The 27,299-nt window shown below is 44.7% G+C and overlaps 2 protein-coding genes across 4 annotated transcripts; one reads left to right on the forward strand and one right to left on the reverse strand.

Moving 5' to 3' along the window:
* The first annotated feature begins 149 nt into the window (after window positions 1–149).
* erap1b (endoplasmic reticulum aminopeptidase 1b) lies at window positions 150–20,436 on the forward strand. The gene is made up of 20 exons (XM_071352186.1): window positions 150–383; window positions 794–1,186; window positions 1,564–1,734; window positions 2,356–2,494; window positions 2,953–3,087; window positions 3,420–3,540; window positions 3,734–3,888; window positions 7,379–7,492; window positions 7,723–7,854; window positions 8,156–8,287; window positions 8,378–8,461; window positions 9,887–10,044; window positions 12,490–12,569; window positions 12,672–12,855; window positions 16,664–16,820; window positions 17,017–17,201; window positions 17,326–17,487; window positions 18,226–18,366; window positions 18,632–18,713; window positions 19,020–20,436. The coding sequence occupies exons 2-20, from the start codon at window positions 831–833 to the stop codon at window positions 19,203–19,205; spliced, it is 2,874 nt and encodes a 957-aa protein (XP_071208287.1). The 5' UTR covers window positions 150–383; window positions 794–830; the 3' UTR covers window positions 19,206–20,436.
* On the reverse strand, window positions 20,437–26,286 carry gtf2h2 (general transcription factor IIH, polypeptide 2). 3 transcript variants are annotated; one of them, XM_071352188.1, is made up of 13 exons: window positions 25,656–25,682; window positions 25,242–25,342; window positions 24,998–25,108; window positions 24,381–24,484; window positions 23,759–23,873; window positions 23,577–23,663; window positions 23,387–23,437; window positions 22,990–23,044; window positions 22,645–22,750; window positions 22,321–22,411; window positions 21,664–21,859; window positions 21,392–21,562; window positions 20,437–21,072 (listed from the first exon to the last, which is right to left on the reverse strand). In XM_071352188.1, the coding sequence occupies exons 4-13, from the start codon at window positions 24,434–24,436 to the stop codon at window positions 20,819–20,821; spliced, it is 1,182 nt and encodes a 393-aa protein (XP_071208289.1). In that variant the 5' UTR covers window positions 24,437–24,484; window positions 24,998–25,108; window positions 25,242–25,342; window positions 25,656–25,682; the 3' UTR covers window positions 20,437–20,818. The 3 variants fall into 3 exon arrangements, 2 of the variants coding, with proteins under 2 accessions (XP_071208289.1, XP_071208288.1); XR_011668974.1 differs by lacking the exon at window positions 25,656–25,682 and having other exon boundaries at window positions 20,935–21,072; window positions 21,314–21,562; window positions 25,242–25,646; XM_071352187.1 differs by lacking the exons at window positions 24,998–25,108; window positions 25,242–25,342 and having other exon boundaries at window positions 25,656–26,286.
* Between the last annotated feature and the right edge of the window lie 1,013 nt (window positions 26,287–27,299).

Here is a 27,299-nt window from a genome sequence, read left to right on the forward strand (position 1 = left end):
ATTGTGCTCAGGTCAGGTGGTGCTGTTGGACTGGTAGGCTATGCATGGCACTTGTAAAACACTGAAACACTAGACTTTTATTAACTAACACGGCTATCTGGTGCCCCCTAGTGGCCAATAGTATGCACTACGGGTCAAAACCAAAACAGAGCTTGGTTTATTTGACTTCCTGTATTGAAATGAGCCGTTTGCAAATAATGGTTTGTTGTGGATCCAATCATTATCTCACCTATTTCAAGGCTTCTCTTAACATGGTCGGTGTTTTAAGTGATGGGGCATTCATAGTATGAGTCGGGCTGTTATTCAGATTGTCCCAGAATGCAAATCTGTACAGGTCCTTTTTATTTTCACTTTCACAATCAAGTCGGACAGATAACCTGACAGTAAGTACAGTAATGTCTTATAATGTATCTATCTACAAGTTGACTGTTCGCTGTTTAAATTGTTTAAATGTACGTTTCGCTGGAGCCTAGCTAGCCTAATATTGTGGATGAATAGGCTAATGCAAGGTTTTGTTTAATGAATAGCACAGGTTTTGAATCTTGAGCTGAAATCGAAAGTAACCGTAACTTTTACATTTGCAATGTCATGTCCACGCGTTTCTGTTGAATGTGTTGTACAGCTTTCAAATGTGCATTATTGGGCTATTCACTTCAATAGAAATGTTACAGATTGATTGATACATTATTTACTGTGATACAATGATTCATACTGTAACAATGCTCCACCTCCACCATGCTCCACCATTCGGGTTTGCTACAATGTAACCTGACTTCATTTCTTCCATCTGTAGGAAACTACTGACTTCCTGCTTTTTCTCAGGCGTGAGGATGACGACGTTAACTGTCACCATCTTGGTGCTCCTGCATATATCCTTTGCCCCATCTTTGGCGGCACAGCTTCCAGGAGTCCATGATACCACTGACAAGTCTTCCTTACCTCTACCTCCCGTCGCCACTAATGACCAACCTTTCCCCTGGATCCACATGAGACTTCCTGAAACTGTCTCTCCAATCCACTATGACCTCCTCGTCCACCCTAACCTGACCAGCCTAGACTTCACCGGAGCTGTGCAGATTCAACTCCAGGTCTTCGAGGACACCTCTACCATCATCCTACACAGCAAGGATCTCCAGATAGCTAAAGCTGAGCTCTTGGCACCGGAAGGTCCAGGGTCACTGCCAGTGTATGATCGGGTCCCTTATTTTTCTACCTAGTGTTGTCATCAGGGTTGGAGTCAATTACATTTAAATTCCAGTCAATTCAGGACGTACGCTGAAATTCAAATTATCTTTAATGCTTTTCAAGGAGGACATTTTGGAATTGATATTGGAATATGGTTGACTTTCTGAATTGACTGGAATTCAAATGGACTTGAACCCAACCCTGGTTGTCACGTGTATTTCTATTGATTCTGATGTCTTTATCTGTGTTGATGGTAAATGGATTAATTGTTGATGTGGATGTGATTGTCGGTGCTTCTATGTAGCTACAACACCAAGATAACATTCCTAGTAACATTTGTTGCGTGGCAATAAAGTTTTCTTATTCTGATTCTTCAAGGCCTCTGCGGGTGTTGGAGTACCCAGCCTTCCATCAGCTAGCTCTGATGTCTGATGTGCTGCTGGTCAGAGGTGGGATGTACACGGTTCGTCTGGAGTTCTCTGCCAACCTGTCTGACAGTTTCCACGGTTTCTACAAGAGCTCCTATCGCACAACCAAGGGAGAGGTCAGGTAAGAATACGAACCATCAGGATTGGCCCTGGGCAGTATAGGTGGTCACCTAGAGCACTGAAAACGCATGTCAATCATTCTACAGTGCATTTCCAAAAGAATATGCAGTGAAAGTGACCAACCACTTATAGTGATCAAATCGTCCTGTATTTGGATACGATCACAAAGAAGCAGTGATGTAGTCAAGTCACTAAACCTAGAGTCCCGAGGCCTTATTGTTCGAGTCCAAGTTCGAGTCACGAATCGAGTCACGAGTCCCTTGGTAGTGCCAAAAGTAGCAGTCCAACCATTTTTTAAGTTACATTTCATTCCAGCGTTGCACATTGGTAAGGCTACATAGATAATACTGCTGTCTAACATTTGCTGCTGTAGCTCGTATGTTGAATTATGCAAAATATTGAGATTTTCTGACAACAGTCACAACTGGTCGAGTCACGGGTCGGGAAAATCGTGACTTGAGTCCGAGTCAAGTCTGAGTCCTTGAATCGAGTACTACAACACTGCTAAACGGTGTGCCACTATAATGAATTCCTCAATCATAAGCTTTACATTCATTTTCCCTAGACCTACTGTATATCTTATATCTTAACGACACTTTTATTTTCTCCTCTGTTCTGTTAGGTTTATGGCGTCCACTCAGTTTGAAGCGACCAGTGCCCGAGCAGCCTTCCCCTGTTTCGATGAGCCGGCGTTCAAAGCCAACTTCACCATCCAGATACGGCGTGAGTCACGCCACATCGCCCTCTCCAACATGCCCAAGGTACCCTGGGAAACACACCACGGGCTGCATCTCAATAGTCTCAAGTGTCTTTCTCTCCTGGTCTCCACAGTTCCTTCACTTGATATTTAACAGATCTATTAACATGTGATATATAACAGATCTATTAACAGGTGATATATAACAGATCTATTAACAGGTGATATATATATATATAACAGATCTATTAACAGGTGATATATAACAGATCTATTAACAGGTGATATATATATATATAACAGATCTATTAACAGGTGATATATAACAGATATATTAACGGGTGATAAACGGGGCAGATGAACGCCAAATAAATTCTATCCATTTAAACGTTTTCACCGTGTCGCTTTCACCTGTCAAGCCCCTTTATGAGCATCTCAAAGTACCTGTTTCTCCACACCGTCTGAATGCCAGGGAGAGGCAGGTGTCATAATGAACATATCCTCCACCTCTTCCCTCCACAGGTAAAGACAGTAGAGTTACCAGGTGGCGTGCTGGAGGACCACTTTGACACCAGCGTTAGGATGAGCACCTACCTGGTGGCCTTCATTGTCTCTGACTTCCAGTCTGTCAGCAAGACCACCAGTCACGGAGTCAAGGTGAGCAGGAAGTCCTCTCATGAAGACCTCTCAGGAAGTCCTCTCAGGAAGTCCTCTCAGGAAGTCCTCTCATTGGTCAGAATGAAAGGTTAACTTATGATGCCCAACCTGCAAATAGAAATGAGGTGCATGGAATAACTTTCACGTGGAAAAGGGAGTTGTGTCCTGTCTTGTTGATCAGGTTCTATCTGAAACCTTGTGCTTCTTCTCTGTTTCACTGACTACGACTCGTTTATACGTACACGTCATTATAGCTCCCTAGTCCCTGCTATGTGGAAGTGCACGACAACATATTTCTATGATTGACCTCTTCTTCGGTATTGTCCTATCAGATCTCAGTGTATGCTGTACCAGACAAGATCGACCAGACAGACTTTGCCCTGAATGCTGCAGTCAGACTGTTGGACTTCTACGATGACTACTTTGACATCCCATATCCTCTACCCAAACAGGGTGAGTAGAACACACCCGCACCAACGCTACGCACCACACATAGACTTACTGGGGTGCGTTTGGTAGCAGGAGGTGGCACTAGCTGACAGTTTATACTAATGTATGTCTATGTTTAATAATGGTTAATACACATTTTGGTAAGTAGACTTTTAAATAAATCATTTCCTGATGTATTCCTGTGTGTTCCTCCCAGACCTGGCAGCTATCCCAGACTTCCAGTCGGGTGCGATGGAGAACTGGGGTCTGACCACATACCGAGAGGCTGGGCTGCTCTTTGACCCCAACAAGAGCTCCGCCTCTGACAAGCTAGGCATCACCATGGTGATCGCACATGAGCTGGCACACCAGGTAAGTGGGACTAACCTCTGTTGGTTCATCAGTCAGATGCTTTGTCAGAATATACCTTCAGAAAGTATTCCACATTTTCTTGTGTTACAACCTGAATTCAAAACTGACTAAATATATATTTATTTTCTGGCCCATCTACACACAATACCCCAAAAATTACAAAGTGAAAACAAGTTTTTAGAAATGTTTGCACATTTATTGAAAATTAAATTAGGGCTGGTTGATATGGCCACATCACAGTATTAGTTTTAATGTATGACGGGTATTTGACAGTATTTTATGTTTTTGAATAATAAAAGTCCTAAATGTGCTTCCTCAGTAAGTTGTGAGTGATCCCAGGGTGGCAACACATACACTCTTAAGTGATTTCAATGGGCCTCTTTCCATTTCCATTGTTTTATACTGTTCAATTCAACTTCAACCCCCCCCCCCCAAAAAAGTGCATTTTCATTCATTTCCTGCACTCATTTGAGATCATTTCCACGCTGCCACATAGGGCTGTACGATGTGGGCAAATGTTGCAATTGCGATTTGACTTGCGATTTAGATCAAAACACTTGGGTGAACTGTTGGGATCATGGAAAAATAATAGTTATTCTAATTCTATAGTTAGAAGATAATAATGGGCACTTTGAATACTGTGTTGTTTGACATGACAACAAATGAAAATGCCAGGGAGGAGTTATTGTGACAGGATAGGAACCAAAGTGTTGGTCAGTGTTTCCTAGGGGACCCTATAATCTTTGGCTACATTAACCCACTAGAGTCGATTGACGCACAGGTGCGTCAAATCTAAGTTACATAACAAAAACATTCCATCAAAATCAGTCAGCTTAAGCTAGAGATATCTTTTGCATTGGATGCATCTCAATCCATCACATCCATCGGCGTCGCACTTCTGCATCTGCGGTGAAAGGTGGGAGAGCTAGAGCGGTGTTTGTCAGACCATGAGACGTCCCATCTGCGGTGAAAAGTGGGAGAGCTAGAGCGGTGTTTGTCAGACCATGAGACGTCCCATCTGCGGTGAAAAGTGGGAGAGCTAGAGCGGTGTTTGTCAGACCATGAGACGTCCCATCTGCGGTGAAAGGTGGGAGAGCTAAAGCGGTGTTTGTCAGACCATGAGACGTCCCATCTGCGGTGAAAGGTGGGAGAGCTAGAGCGGTGTTTGTCAGACCATGAGACGTCCCATCTGCGGTGAAAGGTGGGAGAGCTAGAGCGGTGTTTGTCAGACCATGAGACGTCCCATCTGCGGTGAAAGGTGGGAGAGCTAAAGCGGTGTTTGTCAGACCATGAGACGTCCCATCTGCGGTGAAAGGTGGGAGAGCTAGAGCGGTGTTTGTCAGACCATGAGACGTCCCATCTGCGGTGAAAGGTGGGAGAGCTAGAGCGGTGTTTGTCAGACCATGAGACGTCCCATCTGCGGTGAAAGGTGGGAGAGCTAAAGCGGTGTTTGTCAGACCATGAGACATTCCGAAAATTGGTCTTCACTCGTAAACTTCTGTAGCGTCTGAATGGTTTGACCTACAAACTATTATGACCATTTTATGGAAAGGGGAGACTAGATGGTGTTCTTCGTTTTGCTCTATGACCCCTTGTCTGAAGTTAACTGGTACCGTCTTTTTATTTTTATGAATGGAGGTATGAAGGGATTTTTGTGCCTACCCCAAAAAAGGGGTTAAAATAATATATATATATATATATATCTACACAGTACCTGTCACGCCCTGACCTTAGAGATCCTTTTTATGTCTCTATTTTGGTTGGTCAGGGCGTGAGTTGGGGTGGGCATTCTATGTTTTTGTGTTCTATGTTTTCTTTTCTGTGTGTTTGGCCGGGTGTGGTTCTCAATCAGGGACAGCTGTCTATCGTTGTCTCTGATTGAGAACCATACTTAGGTATCCTTTTTCCACCTGTGTTTTGGGTAGTTGTTTTCTGTCTTTGTGTCTGCACCAGACAGGACTGTTTTGTTTTGTTTCATTCTCTTTGTTATTTTGTTTAGTGTTCTGTTTTCAATAAATTAACATGAACACTTACCACGCTGCGCTTTGGTCCGATGATTCCTCATCTTTAGACGACGATCGTTACAGTACCAATGAAAGTTTGGACAAACTTACTCATTCCAGGGTTTTTCTTTATTTTTACTATGTTCTACATCGTAGAATAATAGTGAAGACATCAAAACTATGAATGAACACATATGAAATCATGTAGTAACCAAAAAAGTGTTAAATCAAAATCTATTTTATATTTGAGATTCTTCAAAGTAGCCACCCTTTGCCTTGATGACAGCTTTGCACACTCTTGGCATTCTCTCAACCAGCTTCATGAGGTAGTCACCTGGAATGCATTTCAATTAACAGGTGTCCCTTGTTAAAAGTTCATTTGTGGAATGTATTATATTAATGCGTTTGAGACAATCAGTTGTGTTGTGACAAGGTAGGGGTGGTATACAGAAGATAGCCCTATTTGGTAAAAGACCAAGTCCATGCAACTTATTATGTGATTTGTTAAGCACATTTTTACTCCTGAACTTATTTAGGCTTGCCATAACAAAGGGGTTGAATACTTATTGACTCAAAACATTTCAGCTTTTCATTTTTTATTAATTTGTTAACATTTAGAAAAAATACTTGAACATTATGGGGAATTGTGTGTAGGCCAGTGACCAAAAAATCTAAGTGAAACCCGTTTTAAATTCAGGCTGTAACACCATTTTTTGTTGTTGTTGTTGAAAAAGTCAAGGGGTGTGCATACTTTCTGAAGGCATGTGATATATTCCCTGTTATAAACTGGGTGTTTCGAGTCCTGAATGCTGATTGGCTAACATCAGACCGTATACCACGTGTATGACAAAACATTTATTTTTACTGCTCTAATTACGTTGGTAACCAGTTTATAATAGCAATAAGCCACCTTGGGGGTGTGTGGTATATGGCCAATATACCACGGCTAAGGGCTGTATCCAGGCACTCCGTGTTGCGTCTTGTCCTAACCCTGTCTCTTCTCCTGTTGTTCTAGTGGTTCAGTAACCTAGTGACTATCTTTTCCTAACCCTGTCTCTTCTCCTGTTGGTCTAGTGGTTCAGTAACCTAGTGACTATCTTGTCCTAACCCTGTCTCTTCTCCTGTTGGTCTAGTGGTTCAGTAACCTAGTGACTATCTTTTCCTAACCCTGTCTCTTCTCCTGTTGGTCTAGTGGTTCAGTAACCTAGTGACTATCTTGTCCTAACCCTGTCTCTTCTCCTGTTGGTCTAGTGGTTCAGTAACCTAGTGACTATCTTGTCCTAACCCTGTCTCTTCTCCTGTTGGTCTAGTGGTTCAGTAACCTAGTGACTATCTTGTCCTAACCCTGTCTCTTCTCCTGTTGTTCTACTGGGTTGGTAACCTAGTGAGTATCTTGTCCTAACCCTGTCTCTTCTCCTGTTGGTCTAGTGGTTCAGTAACCTAGTGACTATCTTGTCCTAACCCTGTCTCTTCTCCTGTTGGTCTAGTGGTTCGGTAACCTAGTGACCATGCAGTGGTGGAATGACCTGTGGCTCAATGAGGGCTTTGCAAAGTTCATGGAGTTTGTGTCAGTTAACATCACCAACCCTGAGCTGCAAGTGGTAAGCCTCTGTTTGGTTTCTAATATTCATTTTCTGTATTTCTTTTGTTGATTTAGTATGAAATGAAAGAGTATAGTAGAGAGTTTGTATAGAAACGTACCTGAACAAATACTGAGCTAGTTGATAGGCAGGCTGCTGGATGTATGTGTAGGGAAATCAGGGTTGTTGTGATATCACTAACTGACAAATGACTTCTATCTCTTCCTTCCTCCCTTTCCCTCCCCCCTCAGAATGACTTCTTCCTAGGGAAGTGTTTTGAGGCGATGGAGGTGGATTCATTAAGCTCCTCCCACCCCGTTTCCAGCCAGGTGGACACTCCTACTCAGATCCAGGAGATGTTTGACGATGTCTCCTATGATAAGGTCAGACTCCCATCCAATCAATCAATCAATCAACCAAGGTCTGACTCCTGTCCAGTCTATTCACTTCATGCTGACTATCTGTCAGACCTAGTTTCAAATACTTCACTGCAATGGAATCAATAGAAGAGCCCCAAAAGTGCAAACCCCCTTCACCTGAATCTCAAGGCAGGCTAAAACAAACACTCAAAGTACTACAAAGATTTCAAATAGTATTTGAACACAGGTTTGCTACCTCTTCTGAAAGTACTCCATTCTAGTCAGTGAGGGGATTTCTGTGACTTCATGTGTTATTGTTTTCCAGGGAGCGTGTATTTTGAACATGCTGAGAGACTTCCTGACCCCAGAGGCATTTAAGATTGGTATTGTCCGCTACCTCAGACGTTACAGCTATCAGAACACTGTCAACAGCCATCTGTGGGAGAGCCTCACTAACGTGAGTGTGTATACAGCTACCTGAGCTTCATACCCTTTTCACACTACTGAGTCGAACCCAACCAAGCCAATAATGTGTGTGTCTTAACAGATCTGCCAGTCAGATGATCTGGATGAGGGCAGACTGAAAGACGAGGGGTTCTGTTCTCAGGAAAAGGCCCAGTCTGGAGCTCCTGTAAGTCATAACACACCAGCAAACCCATCCTACACACTGTCACAGTCAACCCACTGTAACAGTCAACCCACTGTAACAGTCAACCCACGGCACAGTCAACACACTGTAACAGTCAACACACTGTCACAGTACACACTAACAGTCAACACACTGTCACAGTACACACTAACAGTCAACCCACTGTAACAGTCAGCACACTGCACAGTCAACACACTGCACAGTCAACACACTGTACAGTGAACACACTGTAACAGTCAACATACTGTAACAGTCAACACACTGTACAGTGAACACACTGTAACAGTCAACACACTGTAACAGTCAACCCACTGTCACAGTGAACACACTGCACAGTCAACACACTGTAACAGTCAACACACTGTAACAGTCAACACACTGCATAGTAAACACACTGTCACAGTGAACACACTGTAATAGTACACACTAACAGTCAACACACTGTAACTGTCAACACACTGTAACAGTCAATGTCTTGTGGTGTTCATGTCCTGTGGGGTAATGTATCCTGTCCTGTGCTGTGTCCTTCCTGGCTTGCTATAGAAGTGGTACTCAGGTGACTGTGTCTGTGCGTGTGTGTTTGCGATGTAGAAGTGGTACTCAGGTGACTGTGTCTGTGCGTGTGTGTTTGTGATGTAGAAGTGGTACTCAGGTGACTGTGTCTGTGCGTGTGTGTTTGTGATGTAGAAGTGGTACTCAGGTGACTGTGTCTGTGCGTGTGTGTTTGTGATGTAGAAGTGGTACTCAGGTGACTGTGTCTGTGCGTGTGTGTTTGTGATGTAGAAGTGGTACTCAGGTGACTGTGTCTGTGCGTGTGTGTTTGTGATGTAGAAGTGGTACTCAGGTGACTGTGTCTGTGCGTGTGTGTTTGTGATGTAGAAGTGGTACTCAGGTGACTGTGTCTGTGCGTGTGTGTTTGTGATGTAGAAGTGGTACTCAGGTGACTGTGTCTGTGCGTGTGTGTTTGTGATGTAGAAGTGGTACTCAGGTGACTGTGTCTGTGCGTGTGTGTTTGTGATGTAGAAGTTGTACTCAGGTGACTGTGTCTGTGCGTGTGTGTTTGTGATGTAGAAGTGGTACTCAGGTGACTGTGTCTGTGCGTGTGTGTTTGTGATGTAGAAGTGGTACTCAGGTGACTGTGTCTGTGCGTGTGTGTTTGTGATGTAGAAGTGGTACTTAGGTGACTGTGTCTGTGCGTGTGTGTTTGTGATGTAGAAGTGGTACTCAGGTGACCGTGTCTGTGCGTGTGTGTTTGTGATGTAGAAGTGGTACTCAGGTGACCGTGTCTGTGCGTGTGTGTTTGTGATGTAGAAGTGGTACTCAGGTGACTGTGTCTGTGCGTGTGTGTTTGTGATGTAGAAGTGGTACTCAGGTGACTGTGTCTGTGCGTGTGTGTTTGTGATGTAGAAGTGGTACTCAGGCGATCAGCTGGATGTGAGGGCCATCATGGACACGTGGACGCTGCAGGAGGGGTTTCCCCTGGTCACTGTCGAGGTCAGGGGTCGTCAGGTCAGACTCAGCCAGGAGAGATACCTCAAGACTGACGATCCCTCACAGACACACGGGTAAGATAATTCCCACTCCTTCCGTATTTCCAGGTTTTATTGAACAGATAGATGTCAGTGAGAGAGAATGTGTCAGAGGGCAGTAGGAAGGATTTGAACCCTGTTTGACTGTGCAGTTGGAACTAGATATCCAGGAAACATCATGGATTCATTTCCTTTGTAGAGATGGTAGTTCAGGCTTGGTAGTTCAGTTTGTGAATAACCAACTCATTCACTATAACCTCCACAACACACTGTACAGTGAACACACTGTAACAGTCAACCCACTGTAACAGTCAACACACTGTAACAGTCAACACACTGTAACAGTCAACACACTGTAACAGTCAACCCACTATAACAGTCAACACACTGTAACAGTCAACACACTGTCACAGTACACACTAACAGTCAACACACTGTCACAGTACACACTAAGTCAACCCACTGTACCAGTCAACACACTGCACAGTCAACACACTGTACAGTGAACACACTGTACAGTGAACACACTGTAACAGTCAACCCACTGTAACAGTCAACACACTGTACAGTGAACACACTGTAACAGTCAACACACTGTAACAGTCAACCCACTGTAACAGTCAACCCACTGTAACAGTCAACCCACTGTCACAGTGAACACACTGCACAGTGAACACACTGCACAGTGAACACACTGTAACAGTCAACACACTGTAACAGTCAACACACTGTAACAGTCAACCCACTGTCACAGTCAACCCACTGTCACAGTCAACACACTGTCACAGTCAACACACTTTAACAGTCAACCCACTGTAACAGTCAACCCACTGTAACAGTCAACACACTGCATAGTAAACACACTGTCACAGTGAACACCCAGTCACAGTGAACACACTGTAACAGTCAACCCACTGTAACAGTCAACCCACTGTCACAGTGAACACACTGCACAGTAAACACACTCTACAGTGAACATTTACATTACATTTAAGTCATTTAGCAGACGCTCTTATCCAGAGCGACTTACAAATTGGTGCATTCACCTTATGATATCCAGTGGAACAACCACTTTACAATAGTGCATCTAACTCTTTTAAGGGGGGGGGGGGGGGGTTAGAAGGATTACTTTATCCTATCCTAGGTATTCCTTAAAGAGGTGGGGTTTCAGGTGTCTCCGGAAGGTGGTGATTGACTCCGCTGTCCTGGCGTCGTGAGGGAGTTTGTTCCACCATTGGGGTGCCAGAGCAGCGAACAGTTTTGACTGGGCTGAGCGGGAACTGTACTTCCTCAGAGGTAGGGAGGCGAGCAGGCCAGAGGTGGATGAACGCAGTGCCCTTGTTTGGGTGTAGGGCCTGATTAGAGCCTGAAGGTACGGAGGTGCCGTTCCCCTCACAGCTCCGTAGGCAAGCACCATGGTCTTGTAGCGGATGCGAGCTTCAACTGGAAGCCAGTGGAGAGAGCGGAGGAGCCGGGGTGACGTGAGAGAACTTGGGAAGGTTGAACACCAGACGGGCTGCGGCGTTCTGGATGAGTTGTAGGGGTTTAATGGCACAGGCAGGGAGCCCAGCCAACAGCGAGTTGCAGTAATCCAGACGGGAGATGACAAGTGCCTGGATTAGGACCTGCGCCGCTTCCTGTGTGAGGCAGGGTTGTACTCTGCGAATGTTGTAGAGCATGAACCTACAGGAACGGGTCACCGCCTTGATGTTAGTTGAGAACGACAGGGTGTTGTCCAGGATCACGCCAAGGTTCTTAGCACTCTGGGAGGAGGACACAATGGAGTTGTCAACCGTGATGGCGAGATCATGGAACGGGCAGTCCTTCCCCGGGAGGAAGAGCAGCTCCGTCTTGCCAAGGTTCAGCTTGAGGTGGTGATCCGTCATCCACACTGATATGTCTGCCAGACATGCAGAGATGCGATTCGCCACCTGGTTATCAGAAGGGGGAAAGGAGAAGATTAATTGTGTGTCGTCTGCATAGCAATGATAGGAGAGACCATGTGAGGATATGACAGAGCCAAGTGACTTGGTGTATAGCGAGAATAGGAGAGGGCCTAGAACAGAGCCCTGGGGGACACCAGTGGTGAGAGCACGTGGTGCGGAGACAGATTCTCGCCACGCCACCTGGTAGGAGCGACCTGTCAGGTAGGACGCAATCCAAGCGTGGGCCGCGCCGGAGATGCCCAACTCGGAGAGGGTGGAGAGGAGGATCTGATGGTTCACAGTATCAAAGGCAGCTGATAGGTCTAGAAGGATGAGAGCAGAGGAGAGAGAGTTAGCTTTAAGCTTTAAGTGAACACACTGTCACAGTCAACCCACTGTCACAGTCAACACACTGTCACTGTCAACACACTTTAACAGTCAACCCACTGTAACAGTCAACCCACTGTAACAGTCAACACACTGTAACAGTACACACTCATTCACTATAACCAACTCATTCACTATAACCTCCTGATCCCCCCCACCCCCCATGCAGCTTCCTGTGGCAGGTTCCTCTGACCTACATCACCAGCAGCTCCAGCACAGTGCATCGCTTCCTGCTCAAGACCAAGACAGGTAGGCGTCTCTGTCTGTGGTTTGTGTCCTAACAGTTCTAGCATTAGTCTCGTCTGGTAACAGTATAGTTACAGTATACTAACTAACTACCTCCCCCTCTAGACGTGCTGTACCTACCAGAGGAGGTGGGGTGGGTCAAGTTTAACGTGGATATGAGTGGTTACTACATGGTCCATTACGAGGGGGAAGGCTGGAGTTCTCTGACCTCCCTGCTGCTGACCAATCACAGGGCTCTGAGCTCCAATGACCGCGCTTCCCTCATCAACAATGCCTTCCAATTGGTCAGGTCAGTCTGTCATGACAGTGTATAATATTGTAAAATGTATTATTTCAATGTCGTTTTTTATGTATACTGATCACGATTTTACTAAATAACAGTTCATATAAGGAAATCAGTTAATTTAAATAAATTCATTAGGCCCTGATCTATAGATTTCACATGACTGGGCAGGGGCGCAGCCATGGGTGGTCCTGGGAGGGCATAGGCCCACCCACTTGGGAGCCACCCCACCCCAGCCAATCAGAATTCGTTTTCCCCCATAAACGGGCTTCATTACAGACAGAAATACTCCTCAGTTTCATCAGCTGTTCAGGTGGCTGGTCTCAGACGATCCCGCAGGTGAAGAAGCCGGATGTGGAGGTCCTGGGCTGGCGTGGTTACACGTGGTCTGCGGTTGTGAGGCCGGTTGGACGTACTGCCAAATTCTCTAAAAAAACATTATTGTAGAGAAATTAACATTCAATTAGCTGGCAACAGCTCTGGTGGACATTCATGCAGTCAGCATGCCAATTGCACACTCATCTGTGGCATTGTGTTGTGTGACAAAATTGCACATTTTAGTGGCCTTTTATTGTCCCCAGCACAAGGTGCACCTGTGTAATGATCATGCTGTTAAATCAGCTTCTTGATATGCCACATCTGTCAGGGGGCTGGATTATCTTGGTAAATGAGAAATGCTCACTAACAGGGATGTAACAAACAAACAAACAAATGTATGCACAAAATCTGAGAGAAATAAGCTTTTTGTGCGTATGGAACATTTCTGGGATCTTTTATTTCAGCTCATGAAACATGGGACCAACACTTTACATGCTGTGTTTATATTTTTGTTCAGTGTATTTTTGTATGTCAAATGGTTGTGTTTAAAACAGTTTTTTAAACAAACGTTTCCAAATGTTAAATGTCTTCGGATTGGTTAGATTAGTAATGGTACAACCGGCAGTCACGAGTCATGACCGCAGTCATATTCCACATGGCCGTTGAGTCACGGTAACGAACTCCAAAATTGTACTCTGATGCCTCTGATGGTCATTAGTAGCCTAGCAAACTTGCCAACGGCCGGTCGCTAATGGCCTGATACTCAGCGCTCTATTTTCCCTATAATCACTTTTCCCTGTAATCAATCCAAATACTATCAAAAATAAAATGAAACACTACATGAAAGCCCCGGAATTCAGTTTGAGCAGACTGTTGCATAGCGAGAGCCAGCTCCTCATCGCTGGTTGATGCATGGACCGATTTGATGTCCAGCGTGAACAGTCTAAGGCAAGAAACAGCACATGCATTTTTTTCTACTTTTTCAAATCATCGTCGCAGGCATAATGATGTATCCTAGCCCATAGACGTATATGTTTTGATAAGGTTTGTATCACAACTAAAGTGGCCAAATAACTCTAAGCATACCCTATAGGCATAGGACTCCTAGAACAGGGTTAGAGAGCACATAGCCTACAGATTCGGAACAGGGTTGGAGAGCACATAGCCTACAGAGTCGCAACAGGGTTGGAGAGCACATAGCCTACAGAGTCGGAACAGGGTTGGAGAGCACATAGCCTACAGATTCGGAAACAGGGTTGGAGAGCACATAGCCTACAGATTCGCAACAGGGTTGGAGAGCACATAGCCTACAGATTCGGAACAGGGTTGGAGAGCACATAGCCTACAGAGTCGGAACAGGGTTGGAGAGCACATAGCCTACAGAGTCGGAACAGGGTTGGAGAGCACATAGCCTACAGATTCGGAACAGGGTTGGAGAGCACATAGCCTACAGAGTCGCAACAGGGTTGGAGAGCACATAGCCTACAGAGTCGCAACAGGGTTGGAGAGCACATAGCCTACAGAGTCGGAACAGGGTTGGAGAGCACATAGCCTACAGATTCGGAACAGGGTTGGAGAGCACATAGCCTACAGATTCGGAACAGGGTTGGAGATCACATAGCCTACAGATTCGCAACAGGGTTGGAGAGCACATAGCCTACAGATTCGCAACAGGGTTGGAGAGCACATAGCCTACAGATTCGCAACAGGGTTGGAGAGCACATAGCCTACAGATTCGCAACAGGGTTGGAGAGCACATAGCCTACAGATTCGCAACAGGGTTGGAGAGCACATAGCCTACAGATTCGCAACAGGGTTGGAGAGCACATAGCCTACAGATTCGGAACAGGGTTGGAGAGCACATAGCCTACAGATTCGCAACAGGGTTGGAGAGCACATAGCCTACAGATTCGCAACAGGGTTGGAGAGCACATAGCCTACAGATTCGGAACAGGGTTGGAGAGCACATAGCCTACAGATTCGCAACAGGGTTGGAGAGCACATAGCCTACAGAGTCGAGTGAAACGTGTTCTTATAAGCCCAGTCATTGTGCAAAAACAGTTGTTTTGACGTTTTGTTAAATTCTTAACATGAAGCATATTTAATCTGCTTTACAACCTGTGTAGTTTACCTGGCATATTCAAAACGTAACCGCGGGTAACCTCGTTCACTATTGGAGTGCATGCTATGGATGCCGTGTTTTATTTGTGGGCCGTTCTAAATCACTTCCACACATATATTATTAGGCTATATGTAAAGACCTGATTCAATTGTGAACAGTCTGATGGGTGAGAATATTATCAAGGACAACAATTGTGAATGAGAGACTGATGGAGTGTGTGCAGCCTGAGCATATGCCTTTCATGAGACTTTTTCTCAAATTAGAGTTGCATCATGCAGCCTTGTATTAGAAATCAGAACAACAGCCTAAGGTTTGTATGACAACTAAAGTTACATTATAACTGTAAGCATATAGGAGGACCTGTTTCAACATGATCACTTTAACCGCTCAACACAGAATAGCCAAATGGGTGCACTGCCTCGGTAATCATTTTGGGGAAAATATCCTTTCTATTTTATTCAGCTTTGTTCAATTGTATTGTTCTTACTATAAAATAATGGTAATTATAAGCAAATGTTGTCTGCTAAATGAACTAGTGTAGCCCACAGCCATATGGCATAGCCAGATCAGGACCTAACATAAGGACAAATCAGTATGTATTCTGTTCTTTTGAAACATTTTAAATAATGGATTTATTGTGATGGTTTAGGCTATATTGAATGGGTTTATTAGACCTTTTAAAATGTACTGTAGATTTTTCAAAGAACCGCATCAGTGGCTTGTAGGCTAGCCTAACGATGCATAACAATTTGCATGACAGTTACAGGTTGACAATTTCATGACCGCCACAGCCCTAGTGCTACGTATTCAAAATGTTTTTTAAATGAGTTAGGTTAGACTTTGTACGCATGTCTTCAGATGAGTGGGTTGAGTGATCTTGTCTGTGTCCCCCAGTGTGGGTAAGGTAGGACTGGACTCAGCCCTGGACCTGTCCCAGTATCTGTCCCTAACCCCATGTCCCCTTTCTCCTTTGTAGTGTTGGTAAGGTAGGACTGGACTCAGACCTGTCCCAGTATCTGTCCCTAACCCCATGTCCCCTTTCTCCTTTGTAGTGTTGGTAAGGTAGGACTAGACTCAGCCCTGGACCTGTCCCAGTATCTGTCCCTAACCCCATGTCCCCTTTCTCCTTTGTAGTGTTGGTAAGGTAGGACTGGACTCAGACCTGTCCCAGTATCTGTCCCTAACCCCATGTCCCCTTTCTCCTTTGTAGTGTTGGTAAGGTAGGACTAGACTCAGCCCTGGACCTGTCCCAGTATCTGTCCCTAACCCCATGTCCCCTTTCTCCTTTGTAGTGTTGGTAAGGTAGGACTAGACTCAGCCCTGGACCTGTCCCAGTATCTGTCCCTAACCCCATGTCCCCTTTCTCTTTTGTAGTGTTGGTAAGGTAGGACTGGACACAGCCTTGGACCTGTCTTTGTATCTGTCCAAGGAGACAGACATCATGCCTGTCACCCAGGGTCTGGGGGAGCTGGTCCCTCTCTACAAACTGATGGAGAAGAGAAACATGGAGGGTCTGGAGAACCAGATGAAGGTAAGAGAGTCTGGTTCCTCTTGAGGTTTCTTTCTTCCAGAGTTTTTGACAGAGCTTTTGTCACTGTGCTTCTTCTTGCTCTTTGGGGTCTAGGCCGTGTTTCTGTATAAGCACTGTGACAACTGTTGATGTAAAAAGGGCTTTATCAATACATTTGATTGATGGATTGAATAGAGATATAATATCTGTTTGTCAGGGCTACATCGTGGAGCTGTTCCGGGGTTTGATAGACCGTCAGACGTGGAGTGACGAGGGGTCTGTTTCCCAGAGGGTTCTAAGGAGCTACCTGCTGCTGTTCGGCTCTGTCAGGAACCATCCCCCCTGTGTCGCTACCGCCACACACCTCTTCAACAAGTGGAGGGCCTCCGACGGCAACATGAGGTCAGAGGTCAAACCATTCAATTCAATTAAAATTTTCAAAAAATTGTCCAAAAGGTAAAGAGAGAAAAGAAGGAGAGCATGCTAGAGTATTGGGACAACCCCCCCTCTCTCTCTTCTTCCTCAGTCTCCCCAGTGATGTCAGCTTGGCGGTGTTTGCCATTGGTGCTCGGGACCCTGAGGGGTGGGATTTCCTCTTTGAGAAGTACCGCGATTCGCAGCACACATCTGTCAAGAGCCGCATCAAGTCTGCCCTGTCCATCAGCCCTCTGCAACACAAGCTAAAGCGGTGGGTTAACATGAAGAACGTCTTAGGACTATCTCTCCTGCTTACAGTACTCAGAACTATCTCTCCTGCTTACAGTACTCAGAACTATCTCTCCTGCTTACAGTACTCAGAACTATCTCTCCTGCTTACAGCACTCAGAACTATCTCTCCTGCTTACAGTACTCAGAACTATCTCTCCTGCTTACAGTACTCAGAACTTGCTGCTCTGCTTTCTTGCTGCTCTGTATTGCATTAAAACCTCTAAAAGTCTAAACCTTTGGGGTGGGGTCATACCATTGATCATTTAGCTATTGGATTTAGAATTGTAGGACCCCTGTAGGTATTTCAAAAATCTAGAATTTGGGCTTTACTACTATAGCCCATAGAAACACATTCAATAACATTCATAAATGGAAAAACTGACCGTCCAAAATTATAAACATAAGGACTAACGTTTTCAATTGTCTGCCCTAAATCTATATCACATATTTAACCCCTTTTATGTTGGCTCAAAACTACCTTCATACTTCCCATTAATGTTTTAAACTGATACCGGGTTATCTTCAGACGTGTCCCGTGGGGTTTGTGGGCGTCGTAGAGCAAAACGGAGAACGCCATCGTGTTCGTGAGAGTCTCACCGTTACGTGGCGCTACGTTTGCATGAGAAGACCGTTTTGCCGGATGTCTCCTGGTAGCAGATGCGTAGCAGATGCGGTTGTTTGACCTCTCCCTCACACCCCCTGTGTCTCTCCCCCCCAGGTTAATGGAGCAGAGTCTCGCGGGCGAGGTGATGAAGACTCAGGACCTTCCTCATGTGGTCATCTCTGTCAGCAGGAACCCCAAAGGGTACAAGCTGGCCTGGGACTTCCTCAGACACAACTGGCACACACTGGTGAAGAAGTGAGTCTGATGATCTTACGCTGTGGTTATAGTAGAAACTATCTTGTAGCAAGGAATCACCAAGATCTCCCCTCATGGTGTATCTTCAGAACAGCATGCAAAGCGGAACGTTGGCTGTTAGCCTGTCCAGCATGGTGTCAAAGCTAGCTAGCAAAACCCTCCCTCTGATTTATTATTTGGTTGCGTTGCTGATAATTTGCATAAAGTTGGAATTTTCTCTTTAAGGTGTCTGTTTGCCTAACCTCCATGACCTTTTGACCTGTAGGTTTGACCTGGGGTCCCACTCTATCTCAGGCATGGTGACCGGTGTGACCAACCAGTACTCCACCAGGGAGATGCTGGACGAGGTAAGAGTCTGTCTACTCTGATGTTTGATAATACCACTACTATTACCTTGTGTTTGATAATACCACTACTATTACCTTACGTTATGTAGCTATATAGTATTGCCAGCTGTAATAACTACTTCAAAATGCAAAAGGCACTCGCACATCTGAGCAATCTTTTTTGCAGGTGCATGGTAGCAGTTGGTATTTCCCTCAGCTTTAATAACTACCCCACTGTCTGTGTGTTCATAGGCTCACACTCAGCTGTATATAGTAGATATGTTTAAGATCTATTGTAAGCAGTCTCCCCATGTCTCCTCTCCCCAGGTTCGCGGGTTCTTTGACTCTCTGTCTGAGGAGACAGGTTCTGGTCTGAGGTGTATCCAGCAGACATATGAGAGCATTGAGGACAACATCCGCTGGATGGACCAGCACCTGCCCCAGCTAAAGGCCTGGCTGGACAGACAGGCCCAGGGAGCCAGGACAGAGACACGGGGCCACGAGGATCTATAGGCCTTCTATGCAGTACAGGGAGGGGTCTAGAGCAGGGTTCCCCAACTGGCGGGCCGCGGGACGAATTTGGCCCGCAGCTAGTTTTATTTGGCCCCCCAAGTTTTCTGAGAAAATAATTGTAAAAATATATTTTTTTATTGTTGGACATAAAAGACTAAAAACACCAGGAAATCAACCAGGTGATTTTAATTTAAGAAACCTGTTCCAAAGTATAATAGAGAGATGCGTGATCGTATACAAAATGTAAGCAAGGTTTGAAATGATTGTTTTCGTCAAACATATCTTTTTGGGCATCTTGCGGTCAACAAATGATTTGTAATTATGTTCCGGCCCCCCCCCCCCCCCCCGCTCAAGAGAGAAATCGTCCCGCGGCTGAATCTAGTCGAGGATCCCTGGTCTAGAGCGCAGAATGAGCATGGCCGTGTTTGAGAGCATCAAAACCGGGATGTATTGTGTGTAACTTGTGACTGACTGATGTAGAAATAATATTGACTAGTTATTTATGATGCAAGATGATTTGTAGATTAGTCAGTCTCACCTCACCTTTAAAGAATAATATTTCCTCAGTCCATTGAGCAGTGTTGGTAACACTGGATATCACATTTTTGTCTGAGATGAAGGTCGGCCCAAGGCTAAGACCCTAAACATTTTTTTTAATTTTTTTTCATCTTAGGTAAATTTATAAGAATTGACTCGGTTAATCAGTTATCCTCACCTCAACCTTAAACAGATGTGACTTTTTTTGTGTGATGAATTTATTATGCAATACTGTCAGCATAAATATTTGTGAGCCTTTACTTTTTAAAAATTTAAATATAATGGTTGTCCCCACTTCTTAGGGATCCCTAACCAGCAGGAGATCTTCTCCACATAAGCGTTGCCTTGGTTACTGTTCCCAGGAGAAACAGCACAGTCCTACATCTCAGAGGATCCTCCTTCCTTCTATTGCATTTGTTCCTCACTTGTGTTGTGTGTTTTTGCTGATCTAGCTGCATTTATGATGTAATGATTTAGCTTCATAATGTCTCAATGCAGTACAAGCTCTGATCTCAGATGCCCTGCTGTTTGTGTTTTTTTGCCTGTGTTTTTTTTCAGATTTTGTGAGAATTAAATGTTGACAAGAATCTGTATTTTGTTAAAATACTGAAATGAAAAATATTGAATGTAAAACCCTGGCTAAGAGATGAGGACAGAGACGAGTCTAAATGAATAAAGAGAACATACAATAAGATCTCTTCAAAAGAGCTGAAGTTTATTGAAAAAGTTTGGTCCATTCTATGCTGCTACCAGAGCCATCCGGGCACTAGCCAACCGGTGATATCCATGCTCAGAGTTTTAGCAGTTCCATCTCAATCCAACCATCATTGAGGTAAAGTCAGTCCTCTAGCTTTAGATGTCAGCCTGGATACAGGACAACTCCAAGGTCAACTCCAAGCAATACGGCCAAAGTCAATTCCACATTTCCTAGCAACACAACTCCAGAGGTAAATTCAGGAAGGGCCCAAAGCACTGAAGTTCCTCCAAATTAGTAAACATCTTTAAAGTGTGTGCAGGTATATTGGCACTTGTCTGAGGTTTCCTATATATATCGCTCTACTTTTGACCAGAGCATCTCAGGGGGCACTGCGGCTGTGGATGCAGGAGGGGCAGCAGTGCAGCGTGTCGTGGATGAACAGGTCACACTCCACGCAGAACACACTGCAGCACGACGGACACGTGAACACACTTTTGTCTTTCAGCTCCCCCTGGCAGGCTTCACAGAACCGCTCTCTGTGGTGCAGCAGCAGAGGACTCTCCTGGAAGGCCTCCAGGGGGAAGAGGTGGTGGAAAGATCGGGCCAGGTGAGGAGCGGAGACAAGTGTCAGCCCTGGGGAACACATACACTTTAGTCACGTCTGTAGTACACACACATGGGTCATCTCAATTTATGTACACAGAAGGTATTTCCCAAAATGCATTTCTCCCAAAGTGTGCACTTGTTCACTTCCCGATATGAAAGGAAATTATTGCTATGAGAAACCCCCTCTAGCCCGTACCTACAGCAAACCAATGCATTCAAATGTGGGAAATAGTAAACGAGTGAAGAAGGAGAGACGATTGGGACATACACTCAGCTAGACACCACACACCACAGACTTAAACACTCGGTAGGCACCACAGACTTCAGTCAGCTAGGCACCACGTACCACAGACTTTACACTCGACAGGTAGCTCAGTGTACTTGGCCTGGCACTGTGGACAGAAGTACCCTCCCATAGACAGACCGGGACCACCACCAGTGCTGTCCAGATGGGCCTGGCTGAAAGAAGGCTTGGCATCCTGGTCTGATAGAGAGGCTATGGTGTGCTGGGGGAAACCTGGAGGGAGAGAGAGAGAATGGAAACACTGGAGCTCAGAAATAACATTGTGTGGTTAGGACTGAGCCAGTTTATGTGCTGAAGCTCTATGTGTGTCTGACCCATGCGTATGAGGGAACACTCGGAGGAGGAGGTAGCAGGAGGAGGCTTCACATGAAACATCAGCAGCTCCCTGAAGTGGCTCTCATCAAGGATCACATGGTACGACCCCCCGGTCTCTCTGGTGAGCACGGTGCAGACACGCACCTCGGCTGACAGGCCAATCACAGACACACGGATCTTCAGAGCCTTCAGAGTCTGATGGAGAACAGAGAAAACACCAGAGATATGAAATGTGAGACACCAGGGAGACATCAGGGAGAGATCAGATATGAAATGGGAGAGATCAGCGAGAAATCAGATATGAAATGGGAGACACCAGTGAGAGATCAGTGAGACATCAGGGAGACAAGGAGAAAGACCACATAGAAACAACACCAGAAACAACACCAGAGTTTCTACATGAGACAAAACACCAGAGAAAAACATCTGGGGAGAGGGAAAGTGAGAGATGGAGACAGATTTTATAAAAGAGTATTTAACCTTTATTTAACTAGGCAAGTCAGTTAAGAACAAATTCTTATTTACAATGACGGCCTACACCGGCCAAACCCGGATGACGCTGGGCCAATTGTGTGCTGCCGTACGGGACTCCCAATCACGGACGAATGTGATACAACCTGGATGTAAGTGATAGAGACAGACAGATCTGCTGTTACCTTGACCAGCTCGTAGATGTTAGCTGGGTCACATGTGGTGAGACTACTGAAGATGATGAGGACTTCTCTGCTGCTGTGTCCTGGCATGTGTCTGAGGAGAGACAGAGGGCGATGGTGAAAAGACACAGTGGATCATACATCTTGGGACAAAATAAAAGTATATGGATATACAAATCAAATCAAAATGTATTTATATAGCCCTTCGTACATCAGCTGATATCTCAAAGTGCTATACAGAAACCCAGCCTAAAACCCCAAACAGCAAGCAATGCAGGTGTAGAAGCATATACACACACACACACACACCACACACAGGAAGCATACTTGAGTGTCTGCATGGCCAGGCTGAGGGAGTTATATAGAGAGGGTTCTCCTCCACACGTAGAGTCCTTTGCTTTCTTCAGGGCATCAATGTGCTTCTTTGGGTTCCCTGTGGATAGAATAACAGCACTGTTATCAGAACTGTAACCAGCCCACAACTTACATGCACACTCAAAACACCAGCAAGCCACAAACGTAATGCCTACAATGGAAAATAAATCGATAAAAATTAGAACTATTTTAAGCATGCAAAAAAAAAAAAAAAAAAGAAAGTGTACAGCACTTATATTGAATAAGCTTAGGGGAAATTGGGACACCTAGTAGATTGACCCAAGGCTGACCTCTCACCTGCCAGGTCAGTCAGCTTCTCCGCTCTCTTGTTCTTTGTGGTGATGATGCCCACCTGAAGAGGAGACCATAGGAGGGACTAAGTTCTCTTAGCTTACTAGACCATATAGTAGGAGGATGACAACACACCGTTGCTGACATAGCAATCCATCAAGTGTATTTCATGAAGCCTTTTTTTACATCCGGCAGTGTCACAAAGTGCTTTACAGATACCCTGCCTAAAACCCCAAAGAGCAAGCAATGCAGGTGCAGTGGTAAAAAAATCCCTAGAAAGGCTGGAACCTGGGAAGAAACCTAGAGAGGAGCCAGGCTCCAAGGGCTGCTTACATAGACAAACGCTCAGGACCGGATGACAGTAGGACATCAAAACCCACTGATTGGTGGAATGAGGGCCTACCTGACTGATGGGGTTCTGATCAAAGTATTCCTCGACGAAATATTCCACCAGCTGCAGGGTTGAAGAGAGAGAAAACAATCACAAAATATTTTTCAGCTCCATATGTTTCACAAGTATTTTGATTCCTCCTCCTCCTCCTCCTCCTCTCTACCAGCCCCTCCTCTTCCTCGACCTTCCTCCTCTTCCTCACCTTGAGTGTAGAGGTGAGGCGGTTGGGTTTCAGGTCCTGATCTTCCATGGTTCTAGAGGTGTCAATCACCACGTACAGGTGACGCATCTGGAACACATGATATTGTAGTGTTACCATCATTACTTTACTGAAGAAGTACATGGAATCTGAGAAGGCAAATAGAGGGTAAGGAATCAACTCACCATCCCAAGCCGAACTTGTCCATGGCTCTCGAACACCCTTTTCCTTTTGGCCTGGAAAAGGATTTCCTCCACAGTGGCTTTGAGAGATCCAGACTCATCCTCCTTCAAGATCTCCCTATATGGACCAACAGTCAGTCAGTCAGTCAGTCAGTGTCCGCATTTCAGTGGTAAGGCTGTTGCAGCCTCACTGTAGACCAAAGTCGAGGAGTTTAGTCGGGGGAGGTGCATCAGCCAAAAGTCAGACACTAATGTGTTTTTTTTAACAGCGAGGCTCAGATCAACATGGCAGTGTTGCCATTCTTTGTAAAATGTTTTTAACACACAAACTAAAATCATGTGTGTGTACATTACACAACCAATTAGTGAGAAAGAGCCTCAATCACATGTATTTATTCACTGTGGGCCACTCATGAATTACGGCAAATTGGTTCCCGTTTCAGTCATGTCTTTGGTCATGTTCGCTTGAGTCAAACAATAACACCCTTGTGATTGGTTGCCAATAGAGCCTCCTACAATGCAGGTGACTGCTGCAGGACGAAGTTGGTGAAGAGCAAATGTAAAAACACACACAACAATCCAATAATTATATTCATCCTAAGTTTATGTTTAGTGAGCGCCTTACCATGTTCGCTCATAACCCCCCTCCCAACGCTTGGCTCTCTCTGGCTCTTCGTCCATCTTGATTGAGTCAACCTCCAAATGCAGTTCAATCAAAAACTAAAGTATCTGTAGAAATGACACGAGGGGAATTAGAAGCTTTAAAAAACGTTGTAATGCTTGGTAGCTATTAAAATTATAAACAATGGCATTATCATGCAAATACAATTATTTTCAAAAACAACATAGCTGCCTACTCATCATCCCCATACTAGTCAAATTGGAACCATATTGGTTGGAAAATGTAGCTATCTATGCAAGCAATCACATGCACTCGATCCGTCAATTCTCCTTTAAAGCCAGGAAGCAGTCATTCCACTTACCATTCACCAGCTTTTCAAGCTTAATAATGTCAAAATACGTTCGGGAACTTACCATAGAATGGAGTTTCGCTGAGCAACTATCGTCATTACTACCTTTTGACGTTATGTACTTCCAAAAATGGTCTAAATATAAAGTTACATGCAATCGAATAAATGCCAGTTTTGCACATCCTGCAATATTAGTAATGGATTTAAAACACAAAATAAAGCTTACTTAGAAATATACAACTTTAAAAAGTACCCTATATTGTCTACTTACATTAAATATTGCGTTCCGTGTAGCGCGGGTGAAACAACAGATAGGTATGGCGTTCATAAACTGTTGAAGGTAATAAAATCAATGACATTTTCTGCTGCTGGATCAGCCGACCTGTGCGTGGTAGTAATAGGTGATTTTATTGGTGGTGCAGAAGAGGTGGATTTGGCATTTTCTCAAAAACAATACGATTATTTTCGGTTGCATGCAACTTTGTATTTTGATTTTAGGGGGGTGGAGTACATACCGGCCGGAACCGCAGTAACGTCATTACAATACTAACGTTAGTTAGTCAGCCAAACTCCATTCTTTGGTAAGTACCAAACGTATGACATTAATCTTGAAAAGCTGGAGAATAGCAAGTTAAATGCGCTTAAAGGAGAATCGCCATATTCAACGTCTCCTGTAAACCCAAGATTCTGGTTCAGCAGCGCCAAATATATTTTATAACTAACTCCTTGTCTGTGGCTGCGCCTCGCTGTGAAACTGGCGGATGTTATTCGAATGTATTGCTAAATTAATCGTCTACATTCCATTTCATGAATGAGTTACTCGACTAAATTAGTTAAATCGTCGGCTGAATAAATGTACATTAGTTTACTATTATGCAGAAATAGAAACATTCAAATAAGATTAAAACAAAAACACAACATTCGCATACCTGCTGAAGGAAGCAACCATGTTTGGTGTAACAGAAGAGCTTCCCGCCCCAGGAAACATGCTCTAAAGGAAAAATGGTTCCGATTTCCGATTTTTTTGGAGGGAGCAATGGGTAAACGTATGTTTTTGTGGATGATGAGCTCATACATTTCATGTAAATGGCCAGAAACCTTTGTCATTAAAAACGTTTAAAGTTTATTATTTAAGTGGACAGATGTTTAGACAGCAATAAGATCTATCCTACCACGCCCAGAAAACTGCTCCTTTTTATTCTCTGTCCCCAAAGCACTAGACGACCAGTTTTGATAGCCTTTAGCCATACCCTCATCCTACTCCTCCTCTGTTCCTCAGGTGATGTGGAGGTTAACCCAGGCCCTGCGTGTCCCCAGGCGCTCTCATTTGTTGACTTCTGTAACCGAAAAAGCCTTGGTTTCATCCATGTTAACATCAGAAGCCTACTCCCTAAGTTTGTTTTACTCACTGCTTTAGCACACTCTGCCAACCCTGATGCCCTTGCCATGTCTGAATCCTGGTTTAGGAAGGCCACCAAAAAATCTGAGATTTCCATCCCTAACTACAAACATTTTCAGTCAAGATAGAACTGCCAAAGGGGGAGGAGTTGCAATCTACTGCAGAGATAGCCTGCAAAGCTCTGTCATACTTTTCAGGTCTATGCCCAAACAGTTCGAGCTTCTAATTTTTTTAATTAATTGCTCCAGAAATAAATCTCTCACTGTTGCCACCTGTTATAGAACCCCCTCAGCTCCCAGCTGTGCCCTGTACATCATATGTGAATTGATTGCCCCCCATCTATCTTAAGAGTTTGTTCTGTTAGGTGACCTAAACTGGGATATGCTTAACACCCCGGCAATCCTACAATCTAAGGTAGATGCCCTCAATCTCACACAAATTATCAAGGAACCCACCAGGTACAACCCTAAATCTGTAAACATGGGCACCCTCATAGATATTATCCTGACCAACTTGCCCTCCAAATACACCTCTGCTGTTTTCAATGAGGATCTCAGCGATCACTGCCTCATTGCCTGCATCCGCTATGGGTCCGCGGTCAAACGACCACCCCTCAGCACTGTCAAACGCTCCCTAAAACACTTCTGCGAGCAGGCCTTTCTAATCGACCTGGCCCGGGTATCCTGGAAGGATATTGACCTCATCCCGTCAGTCGAGGATGCCTGGTCGTTCTTTAAAAGTAATTTCCTCACCATCTTAAATAAGCATGCCCCATTCAAAAAATGTAGAACTAAGAACAGATATAGCCCTTGGTTCACTCCAGACCTGGCTGCCCTCGACCAGCATGAAAACATCCTGTGGCGGATTGCACTAGCATCGAATAGTCCCCGCGATATGCAACTTTTCAGGGAAGTCAGGAACCAATACACGAAGTCAAAGGCTAGCTTTTTCAAACAGAAATTTGCATCCTGTAGCTCTAACTCCAAAAAGTTTTGGGACACTGTAAAGTCCATGGAGAATAAGAGCACCTCCTCCCAGCTGCCCACTGCACTGAGGCTAGGTAACACGGTCACCACCGATAAATCCACAATAATCGAGAATTTCAATAAGCATTTCGCTACGGCTGGCCATGCTTTCCTCCTGGCTACCCCAACCCTGGCCAACAGCTCCGCAC

Source organism: Salvelinus alpinus, chromosome 19 (assembly GCF_045679555.1).
Source record: "Salvelinus alpinus chromosome 19, SLU_Salpinus.1, whole genome shotgun sequence".
NCBI lineage: Eukaryota > Metazoa > Chordata > Actinopteri > Salmoniformes > Salmonidae > Salvelinus > Salvelinus alpinus.